Source organism: Hypomesus transpacificus, chromosome 9, assembly GCF_021917145.1.
Source record: "Hypomesus transpacificus isolate Combined female chromosome 9, fHypTra1, whole genome shotgun sequence".
NCBI classification, from domain to species: Eukaryota; Metazoa; Chordata; class Actinopteri; order Osmeriformes; family Osmeridae; genus Hypomesus; species Hypomesus transpacificus.
The window spans coordinates 16149213-16160608 of NC_061068.1; the positions used below are offsets into that span (position 1 = coordinate 16149213).

Below are 11396 nucleotides of genomic sequence, written 5' to 3' on the forward strand. Positions count from 1 at the left end.
GCATTCTGCACAGCAAGCTTGGAAGAAAACAAAGGGATATGAATAGGGGCCTGTGCCCCAGTAGAGCTTTATGTCTAACAACGCCCCTGTGAGACAGACAGCGCTGAATTTTGATTAAAAATGTTAGTTGGATTGTACAAGATGTTTATGGACCAATTATCACTCAGTACAAGCGCAAATAACACTGCTGGATTTAATCTTCATGATAATTATTACATTTAGTCATTTTTAGCAGACGCTCTTAATGATGAAATCGAGGGAGAAAAAAACATGTGTGAGGAAAACAAAATATATAAATATTACGAGTAATCGTTCTTCCCACATTTACTTTCTGCAGTCTGACTATAGTACGGTAATCTGCGTCGCCAATTCCAACTGTTTCCAAAATGTGCGTAGGCCTACGGATGGGTCAGAGTTTGCGTGGAGGACCGCACATTCTCCCGTCAAGTTAGTTTTTTATGAATCACAACCTTTGCGTGGAAAATGGCGTACGCACATTTTTAGCCCCGTTTTGTGTATATGCAAGCTTTATAAATGAGAACCCAGAGCTTGCAATAAAGCAGTATCTCTGGTCGTACGATGTGTATGACGTCATTGACATTTTAAAAGGCTTTATAGAACAGAAAGGCAACTTTTAAAACATTTAACACCCAGCAGTGTGTTTTTTGTGTACCTCCCCTTTCGAATTCAGGATTCGATTCGTTCTACACTCGCTTGTTAGTGCCCTCATATGGAACTAGAGTGGAACTGCAACCAGTTCAGAACTTGGAAGTTTACCGAGAGGGGCAGTTCTACCCATTCTCTGATGTGTCTATCTCAAGCCCCCATCCCACGCCTCTCGGCTTGAGGCAACAGCCCCAGTGGATGTAGGTGGTATTGCATTTCCGATTTTCAACCCGACTCGTCCGGTCGTTTTTATTCTATTAACTCCAGTCAACATATCTAAAACTATCTCCCCCAATAATTTTTGTTTGATTCTCGAACCTGGCTCATACTACTAGCTTTTTCATAGAATAATTTTTCCTGATTTTTGCTAAGTTTGAAACCAATCCGAAATGGGTAAACTAGCAGCCCATTTATTTGCTTACGTCAAGAAAAGTTGCCTGGAAACGTGTTCGCGGATACGAACAGGGGACGCGCACAAAAGGCAACATCAGCAAATCGCTGATTTACCTGAGCTGAATGAGAACAAGGAGAAACATTAATGTTTCCTCTTTCCTTCCAATCAAAACGATTAAGTTCATGATAATGACAGAGTTACTTGGACTAGTTGTTTGGTTATCGATGTTTACGTTTAACACTGCAATTTATGCTTTTGCATACATAGCCTATGCTACATGCTTCGATACCCAAATAAATGTTCTGGTGCACGTAACTCTGCCAGGCTATTATATTTTGTACTTCTGTCGATCAATTTCTTATTTCTTGTTAGTTAGCCTACTGCATCCAATCAGCGCTAAAGTGTAGTACCTACCCTTTCTGTTCAGAGTTAATGTAATGTGTTTTTGAGTTAATGTAATGTCGTTTTCCATTTGGGCGAGCGCATTTTTGTATTGGGGGGAGGTGAACAAATCATCCGATTTGGGGGGAGTTGACTCGTATTGGGGGGGAGCGCGTTTCTGTATTGGGGGGAGGTGAACAAGTCATCCGATTTGGGGGGAGTTGACTCTATTGGGGGGGAGCAGGTTTTTGTATTGGGGGGAGGTGAACAAGTCATCCGTTTTGGGGGGAGTTGACTTGTATTGGGGGGGAGTATTTTCATTTGGGGGATGTACTCATATTAGGGGGTGTGGTTTGCACTTCAGGGCCACCGTAATTTAGCGCTCTCGCTTGCCTCACTGCGCCACTGAGCACTTTTCATAGAAATGAATGGGGACGCCATCTTGGAAGACAGAAGTAGCTGTCTCTAGTTATATTAACTCTATGGTCTATCTGGGCCACCTTTTCTTCTTTGCTACATTCACTTATACTCTAAACTGGATTCATTGCGCATAGCGCCACCTAGCGCTAAGATTGAAACACCACACTTCCCATCACCTGTAGGAAACCTCAAATTTAGCCCATTGTAAGCATGGACGGATTAAGAAACCACGGGCCCCTGGGCCTGGACGTGTCAAGGGCCCCCCCTCCCCCCCTTTTTTTACGCTGTTCATTTTTTTATCGCGAGATTAACGCGAGATTCTTTTTTCTTTTTTTCTATAAACTGTTAAAAATACAAAAATGTAAGCTCATGTAAGGAATCTCACTTGTCCTGAGTAAGGCCTACCAGTAAAACATATTTAAAGGATCATACAGTGAAATGTTATGATGTGTTTTGATTGAGGGGCTCCATTCAGACAGATCAGGGGTGGATAACATCATAATGGGGTCTTCATGAAGAACAACTTTACAGAAATGCCACATAAACAGCGCATTTGTGTGTAGGTTGGGGGTGGGGGTGCTTAGACAGAGCTCTAATGCTATTGTTTTGCACTTGCTTTTTGGATTTCTCCCTACAGAGTTGAAGGGCCCATATTGCATGGAGTACTCAGCCACTCTAAAGTCCTATAGATAAACTGAGGGGATAAACACTCACTTGAAAGGTATCATGATGGTTTCTTTCTTGTGACATCTTCAAAGTGAATGTTTAGGCTATTCTTTAGTTTTTCAGTAGGACTTTTGGGGAACTGTTATTGGCATGAATGACTTAAGCCTCCATATGTTCTGTGTACTTATATGTTATGTTATTCCAGGTGCTTGCGTTGTCTTGTCTTAAGAATTTCAGTGCCCAGTCTAACCTTGTGTTGTTCTGTGTACCTGACAAATAAAAGACTTGAACTTGAACATATACCGGCTATGGCACATCATGTCATATCATCATAATAATACAAAGTTAATAAAAGCGACTTAATAAAAGCGGCTTAGGGGCCCCTAACCAGCGGCTCTGGCTTAGGGGCCCCCTGAGCTCATGGGCCCCCGGTGCCGGTAGGCTCATTTGGTAATCCATCCCTGAGTAGGACTATTGGGGCCCTGTTACTGACATGAATGATTTAAGCATAGCATATACCGGCTACGGCGCATCGTATCATATCAATACAAAGTTAATAACAGAGACTTTACGCAAAGGATCTGGCTTAGGGGCCCCCTGAGCTCATGGGCCCCTGGTGCCGGTAGGCTCGTTCGGTAATCCATCCCTCAGTAGGACTATTGGGGCCATGTTACGGACATGAATGAATTAAGTCTGGCATATACCGGCTACGGCGCATGGTGTCATATCATCATATTCATATCAATACAATGTTAATAACAGCGACGTCACGCGCGGAGGCTATGGCTTAGGGAACCCCTGAGCTCATGGGCCCCTGGGCCTGGGCCCGGTAGGCCCGTTCGTTAATCCATCCCTGATTGTAAGGCCCACATCACATTTTCTCTACTGGAAGGGGCTTCCTCTAGGAAACCTCCCTACATTCTCTCACCTGTAGAGATACCCTATGCAGCACTGCATCCCATGTTTTTGTACTGGAAAGGGCATCCTTTTCACAACTGTCATGTATGGGCACCTTTTTCCATTGAAGGGAAGAGCACCCACCATCACAATGTCGTGTTTAGGGAACATTATAGGGTAATGCATAATGTTTTCTGCACTTGAAAGGCACTCATGAGGACACATTCAAAAAAATGCCCAAAAAAGGAACATCATTTCTTGCATGAAGAGGCATCCAGGAGGGCACTCAATCATTACTTTACAACAGCACCCTTCACAAGTGCCAAATGTGGAAATTGTTTTAGAGGTCTTATTCGATACCATACTGAGTTTGGGTCTTACCAGAAATGTTACAAATAAAGTAATCAAACATATCTTACATCGAAACGCTTTCCAGTCAGAGCAGTCATGCTTTCCGGTCTACAAGACTTGCCTCTTGCACTCACATCACTTAATCTTTGTATAACAAATTATGTTATATTATGTTTGTAATGCATTACAAATATTTTTGTTGACAAAGGTTAATGCATATAGGACAAAAACAATACTTTGACTCGTTGCAATGCTGTTACCCACCATTATTTTACCTATAAGTTACCTATGAGTTTCAATAATAGAGCTATACACAAAATTCCACCTTGTGGAAACCAAATGTCTGCCCATCTGATTTGTTCTAGAACCGAGCCTGGTGAAATAGATCTCACAAAAACAATGAATGCATGGAGCAAAACAAGTAATTTTGGTTCAATACTTGATTTGCTTAATTCACTTTAATCTTTTTTTGTCATCATATACGTTCTCTTAATTGACATAAGTCAAGTTAGGCAGTGTAGAAATATATTCACTACTATCAGATTTGAATACCAATAATATAAAATGCCTTTCAACATGTTCCCTATGAGATGGTGCAGCCCCTACAAGGTAAAGTCCCAAGTACATGAAACTTCATCTCAAGTATCCTCACATATTGCCTAACACCACCCATCTAATAGTTTACATCTGAATATCAAATTCATCAATAGTTTTAAATGGAATAATGTTGTGCCCAGTGACAGATTTGGGAACCATAAAAGCACAGTCGGCCAGATCACTGCTGCTGGTCCTCCATGTATCAACTGGTACCACATGATCAGACAGAATACTTGTAGAGAGAAATTGAAAAACTAGTTACACGAAAAGCAGTGAACTTTAAGTACTACTTGCCTCTCACCCAAGTCACAATAAAAAATACAATGAAACTCTCATGTACTGTAGGTGTGTAAATTATAATGCAAACTTAGGAGAGAGATTACATTGTTCATCTGCATCCACTCCAAAAATGACAAAGGGGGAAAAGTTTGACACCGGAGTATAATTTGAATGTCTTTCTTTGCATTTTCTCACTCAGTAGCAAAGTGACCATCTGGTATTAGTGTTCTGTGTTGGCTGGAGGTGGACAGTTGTTGCTTGCTTTATGTGATGTCCTTCTGTCTTGGTGGCCGGTGGATGTTTCTGACGACACATTTCACCATCCACTCGATACCTTCATTCACACCATCCCTGAGAAATGAAATATAAAAATGTATTCTCAGACTACACTAGGAATTTGCCTCAATGATTTGGAAGACAAATGTTTTGTATTTACAGATGTAGTACAAGAAAATAAATGTTCCTCTTTAGTACATACTCATGCTGTACAGCTAATATTAAAACAAGCCAATATAATACATCAATTAAACAATACATATGTAATTCTGTCATCCATGCCAACAATGTACCATCATTGTTACAGGAGATTATAGTTTATGGTTCAGAAATGGTGGCTCACCCTGTTAGGGCAGTACACGGCTGCACCAGACAATCTCTTTTCCCGATCTTAGGAGCACAGTCGCTAAAAGCAGTTTTAATGTCTGGCACCGACATACAGTTCTAGGAGAGGAGGATTCAGACATTAAGTGATCACCCAAAATCTTTAGACAGGAACACTTTTTTTGTTACTTTTGCCAGAAATTGGGGCACAACTAATCCTAACACTAACAGTGACCTTAAGGTCAACATAACATAAGTAAACATAAGGCAGTTTGCTTTAATTTGAGGCTATTAGGCAGAGGAATAGGTCAGAAACACTGTTCACATGTACATGAGTCCCACTCAACGATGAGAAGATGATTAGCAGTTGAACAAAAGGAACCTAAAACACAGCGTTCAGAGAAAGGACCAACTCGCAGGCTTCTTTAGCATGTCCAGCGTTTAAAATTAAACGTTGAAGAATGCTGGTCTCCATGAGAACTTCTGTGCATGTTCAAAACTTTTTTTTGGACCAGCGTTCTCCGTCGATCACCAGCGTCCACACAACGCTCTTCTGGTGCTATACCAGCGACCATGGACGATTAGCAACATTTCCTCTAACGTCATAGAATGTCGACCAGAACGTTATTGTGTGACGGGGCCTTAAGGCTATGTGGCCAAGTAAAAAGGTTTCCTGTACATGATGTTTATTGACTATTGTTGGAACTATGTACTAAAAGTGCTAACATTATCAAACATGTAATTAAACATATATGATAAACTAAAAACTGAAATGACACCATGATACCTTATAACTATCACAATCGAAATAAACTTAATGGATCTTTCCAAGGACAATAATATAAATTAAAGAATGACATCCAATAACTTATTAGACACACCAAATAAGGTAAATACAAAAATAAGGTTTCAAATAAGGTTTCATCATAACAGGGTTTACTAGGGTTTTTGTAAAGCTCTCTCTTGGAAGTCGCTCTGGATAAAAGCGTCTGCTTAATGCATAAATGTAAATGTACAAGCACTTTGTCTCAGCTGAGTCAGTGTTTGACAATATCCATACCTCTACATCCTGCTTGTTAGCCAGCACAAGGAGTGGGACACCTTCCAAAACCTCACTGCTAATCATTTTTTCTGAAAGAGGAAAAGGAAAAGCTCAAAAGTAATAAAGAACACCAACATGTAATCTAATTGGGAGGATAACCGATCATTTTGGCCAGTGCTTAACACATTCTTAGTCTGGGATAAAATGCTGTAGTAATTCAATAGAAAGTTCAAATAGCAGATCCCCATTGACATGTTTTAGTTGAAGATACTCAAAATGAAGAAGTTATACACTCACCAAAGGCATCTTTTGATTCTGACAGTCGCTCCTCATCAGTTGAGTCGATCACATAGATCACTCCATGGGATTCTGCATAGTACTGTTGGAAGTTCAAGTCATGGGTGTCAGTGCTTCTCAATACGTATGGTGATCTTTACATTAGACCCAATAATACCATTGTACAAACGTGCTGACTTTGTCCCATAGAGACTGCAGTTCCTCTTGCCCTCCAAGATCCCAAAACATCAAGCGAGCTTTTCCTACATCGATTGTCCCAACTAGGAAAACAGATGAGCATAACACAAATAGATTACCTTTATTGAAAATCGGTGCATACATACATACATACATACATACATACATACATACATACATACATACATACATACATACATACATACATACATACATACAATGTGAAAGGACTTACTGTTCAGGCCAACTGTCGTAGTGATTTTGGAAAGATTCATTCCTTTGTAATTCTTGCTGAACCTTGTCTTGGTCTGTTCCAAAAAGGTCTAAAGAGTTGAGAATAGAATTACAATTAAGTCAATGGAATAAAAACAACGTACAACTTTGACCGGTGTATGAGTAAAGAAAGATTCCAGTCTCCAAAACAATATGTACAACTGTATGCCATTTAACCTATACAGTCGGAAGTACCATACTATGGTAGCCTATGGTCCATAGGCTACAGTAGCCTTTCAATTTAAAAGACAAACGTCTCACTTACCGTTTTCCCTGCATTGTCCAACCCAAGTATTAATATACAGTATTCGTCCTTTTGGAACATGTACTTATACAGGCCAGACAGTAAAGTATACATCTTCAAATGTTAACAGGAACGATATTACTGTACAAAGTTAGCTAGCCTAGCTAGCTGGGTAGCTAACGTTACTTAGCTAGCTCTAGCTAAACTAACTAGCTAGCATTTCTAATTGTTAAAAAGGACGACACATTAGCTCATTGTATCAAACAATAGATTGTAACTAGCTTGATGGCCATATCAAAGTATTCAATTTTCAGGTACTTTACGCAACGTAAAATGTCTAACTTTAACATCAAGGTATTCTGCATAAACCCACATAACCAGAAGAAGAACGATGTTGTTTATACGTGACGTAGCAAGGTGAAGCCAGGCTCTGAAAATACATTTCCGGTAGATTTGTTCAAAATTCTTCAAAATAAAAGGTTATGAGGCCGTTTGTACTTTTTATTATTTGAATGGGGAAAGAAATGTTTTTACCCCAAAATGTACAAAATATATATATTATATTATTATATATACTGAATACAATTTACATTAAATAATGCAATTAAACATAATGCCATTGATATGAACAATGTAAAGTACTCACTAAAGAAAAATCTGGAACTATCAGGATGTGACACATCATGGGAGACCAGGAGAGCTGCTAGGAGGGTCTCAGGAGTTTGGGCATTGCCGTGCAGAGAGTGAGGAAGTAATTCTGAGACTATGAAGGGGAGAACGGTTATACAATTTGACTAAAGGGACAGATAATTTAAGAGAGAAAAAAACTAAGATAGTGCAAAGACTAAGCTAAAAAGAGTAGTAGCAATGTCAAAAAAGATAAGAGAGAATTCAAAAGAATTATGGAGCAAGTTATCAAGTGGGTTGTAGGAAACCGATTGGGAAGGAAGACACAGCAAATGAGGCAGAAAAGGGGTGGCATTTTTTAAGTATGAAAAGATATCCAGTAGATTACAGGTATTGCAGAATTGATTGTACTTGTATTAAAGTATGTGCCAATTAGAGAGACTTACAGTAAGTACAGGGACATTCCCCCGAGGCAAGTAGGGTGAAGTGCCTTGCCCAAGGACACAACGTCATTTGTCACGGCCTGGAATCGAACCAGCAACCCTCTGATTAATAGCCCGATTCCCTAACAGCTCAGCCATCTGACCACATTTTCTTAGCTTATATGTTTATGTCTGTGTTCTACTCTCTAGATCAGGGGTGTCGAGCTCCGGTCCTCGAGGGCCGCTGTCCTGCATGTTTTAGATGTTTCCCTGATCCAGCTCACCTGATTCGAATGAATGGTCGTTATAACAACCCTTTTAATTGAATCAGGTGTGTTGGAGCAGGGAAACATCTAAAACATGCAGGACAGCGGCCCTCGAGGACCGGAGTTCGACACCCCTGCTCTAGATGATGAGACAAAGAAAACTGGCAAAGGAAAAAAGATCAAGGCCAAGGCAAAAGTAGAACCAATGATAATGGAGGAATCCAGTGATCGAAAGCAAGAGAAATAAGTCTGAGGAAGAGGTGAGGATGGGAAGCAAATGCTGAATGATGGAAATAGTAGAATGTGGGGGAGACAACAAGACCAGCAGTGTAAGGATTTACCTCTATGTTCGGTGTATGTATGTTCTATATACAGGTGGGGATAATGTACATAGACATACACATATTACAAAAAATACAAACAATACAAACAGTGTAACATAGTGCAATATGCAAGGTGTCAAGGTGGCATTGTGCAGATAATGATTTAAGTCAGTGGGGCTGTATTCTTTCTGAAGTCCACAACCTCTCCACTCTCTTAAGAGTATTGAGCTCTAAGTTGTTCTGGCTACATCAGGTCACCAGGTTCCCACCTATAATCAGACTCATCCCCCCCAATGAGGGTGGTGTCGTACACAAACTTCAAGAGTTTGACGGATGGGTGACTGGAGTTGCAGCTGTTGGTGTACAGGGAAAAGAACAGAGGGGAAAGGATGCGGCCCTGAGGAGCCGGTGCAGATGGACTGGGAGTCAGAGACTTGTGTTCCCAGCTTAAAGCACTGCTTCCTGTCAGACAGAAAGTCTGTGATCCACCTGCAGGTAGAGTCAGGCACGTTCAGCTGGGAGAGCTTTTCCTGAAGCAGGGCATGGATGGTGGTGTTGAAGGCACAGCTAAAGTCCACAAACAGGATCCTGGCGTTGGATGCTGGGGAGTCCAGGTGCTGTAGGGTGAAGTGGAGGGCCATGTTAACTGCGTCCTCCGCAGACCTGTTGGCTCTGTAGGCAAACTGCAGGGGGTCCAGTAGAGGGCCTGTGATGGATTAGAGGTGTGGCAGCACCTCAAATGAGCTGTAGTCGGATCAAACGCCAAATATACACCATTTCCTGTTGTCTTGTTGTTCTCCCTGTTTCCTAACTAGACATCGTAGAGTGAATGCACTGCTATGAACCAAAATAATTTTTCCATCCCAATGCCTTGATGATTAAATTAAGAATAAGTAACTAAACACAGATTTTAGTTGTTATTTATTTCAAAGCTCTTTTATTAAGAACATGTACATCTGTACATGAGTTACATTCATGCATATGTCCTTTCCCGAAAGACAGAAAGTTATTTTAATGGAGAAAAATGTGCCCCCCCCTCCTTAAAAAATATCTCCAGTGCGCCTTGCAAGTAGCAAGTGCTTCAAAACCTACACTAGCCTAATCTAACAATATAGGCAGGCTGTGTGTCAGTGGCTTGATTATCTCAAAAACCTGGCACTGTATAAAGTTGAAAAATAGTCAGTGTATTGCCCAGGACCCAAGGACCAGCAGTGTCACGTGTTAAGTTGTTTGGATGAGCTAAATATTCAAACAAGTTGCCACCATGATAGCTGCAGTTCAAGCGATGATTGGGTTGGGCGGATAAATCCCAAAATGCGTATGGTGGTCTATTGGCCTAGTGTATTTTACTATATTGAAAGCCATATGGCAGTGCTGGGCAACAGAAAAGTGTGGTATGGGAGCTGCACAGACAGGGACCGCAAGGCCCTACGAAGTGTGGTCCGGTCTGCTGAGTTCATCATCGGCAGGAAGCTCCCAGCCTTACAGAACACCTACCACACACGTTGCCTAAGGAAAGCCGGCAGGATTCTAAGAGACTGTTCCCACCCATCCTTCAGTCTCTTTACCCCGTTGCCTTCTGGCAGGCGTTACCGCAGCATCCGGTCGCGCACACGCTGACTGGACAACCGTTTCTACCCAAGGGCCATCAGGCTTCTGAATGGACACTGATATGGACATTGATTTACTGCACACTAGTCACTTATACACTGTCACTTTCAGCTACTGGTTGCACTATCAGCAACATTGCACTACTGTACCTCACTGTACCTCGCCACCAGGCTCCTGTATGGTCATTGACTTAGTCACTGATCTGCAAATTTGCACTATTGTACTGTACTCCACTTAGGTTAGAATAGGTTATAGGGTTGAAACAGGTTTTATGTGCATTAGGGTTAGTATAGTGTACTATTTATTGCTATCTGTATATTTAGGAAGTTTCACTTATTTAAGCTCAGCATAGATGTAAATTATGTTCCGTGTACTTATATGTTATGTTATGCCAGGTGCTTGCGTTGTCTTGTCTTAAGAATTTCAGTGCCCAGTCTAACTTTGTGTTGTTCTGTGTACCTGACAAATAAAAGACTTGAACTTGAACTTGAAAAAACAATATTTTTCAGATTCCCATTATATGCTAGAGCTGGAAAACATAGGACATTTGGGACATAGGCCCCTAGGAACATGTGAATAGCACACTACTCTTTCCTGTACTCACACGCAGAGGTGGAATGACCATCCCATTTAACAAACCTTCCACTGTGGTCTCAAGGCCATCGCTTCTTGTGATACCAGCAACGTTTTCCTTTCCCTACACTTCAAGATCCTGTTATTACACTGTCTGGCAAGAAACTGCACCCATGAGTAGTTGACGTTGCGCTGTATTAGGAATTACACTGTATTAGACACAACTGCAAACTATTGAGATGTAGTTGCAAGACTATAGCTGAGGTATTAAGATGTTGTCACTACACTGT

General features: G+C 41.1%; 1 protein-coding gene across 1 annotated transcript; it reads right to left on the minus strand.

Annotated features, from left to right (window-relative positions):
• Window positions 1–4200: 4200 nt before the first annotated feature.
• arfrp1 (ADP-ribosylation factor related protein 1) lies at window positions 4201–7710 on the minus strand. Its single transcript, XM_047025877.1, has 7 exons — window positions 7306–7710; window positions 7003–7090; window positions 6768–6850; window positions 6591–6672; window positions 6312–6382; window positions 5271–5371; window positions 4201–5002 (listed from the first exon to the last, which is right to left on the minus strand). Exons 1-7 carry the CDS (start codon window positions 7396–7398, stop codon window positions 4915–4917), a joined length of 606 nt encoding a protein of 201 aa, XP_046881833.1. The 5' UTR covers window positions 7399–7710; the 3' UTR covers window positions 4201–4914.
• Window positions 7711–11396: the final 3686 nt, after the last annotated feature.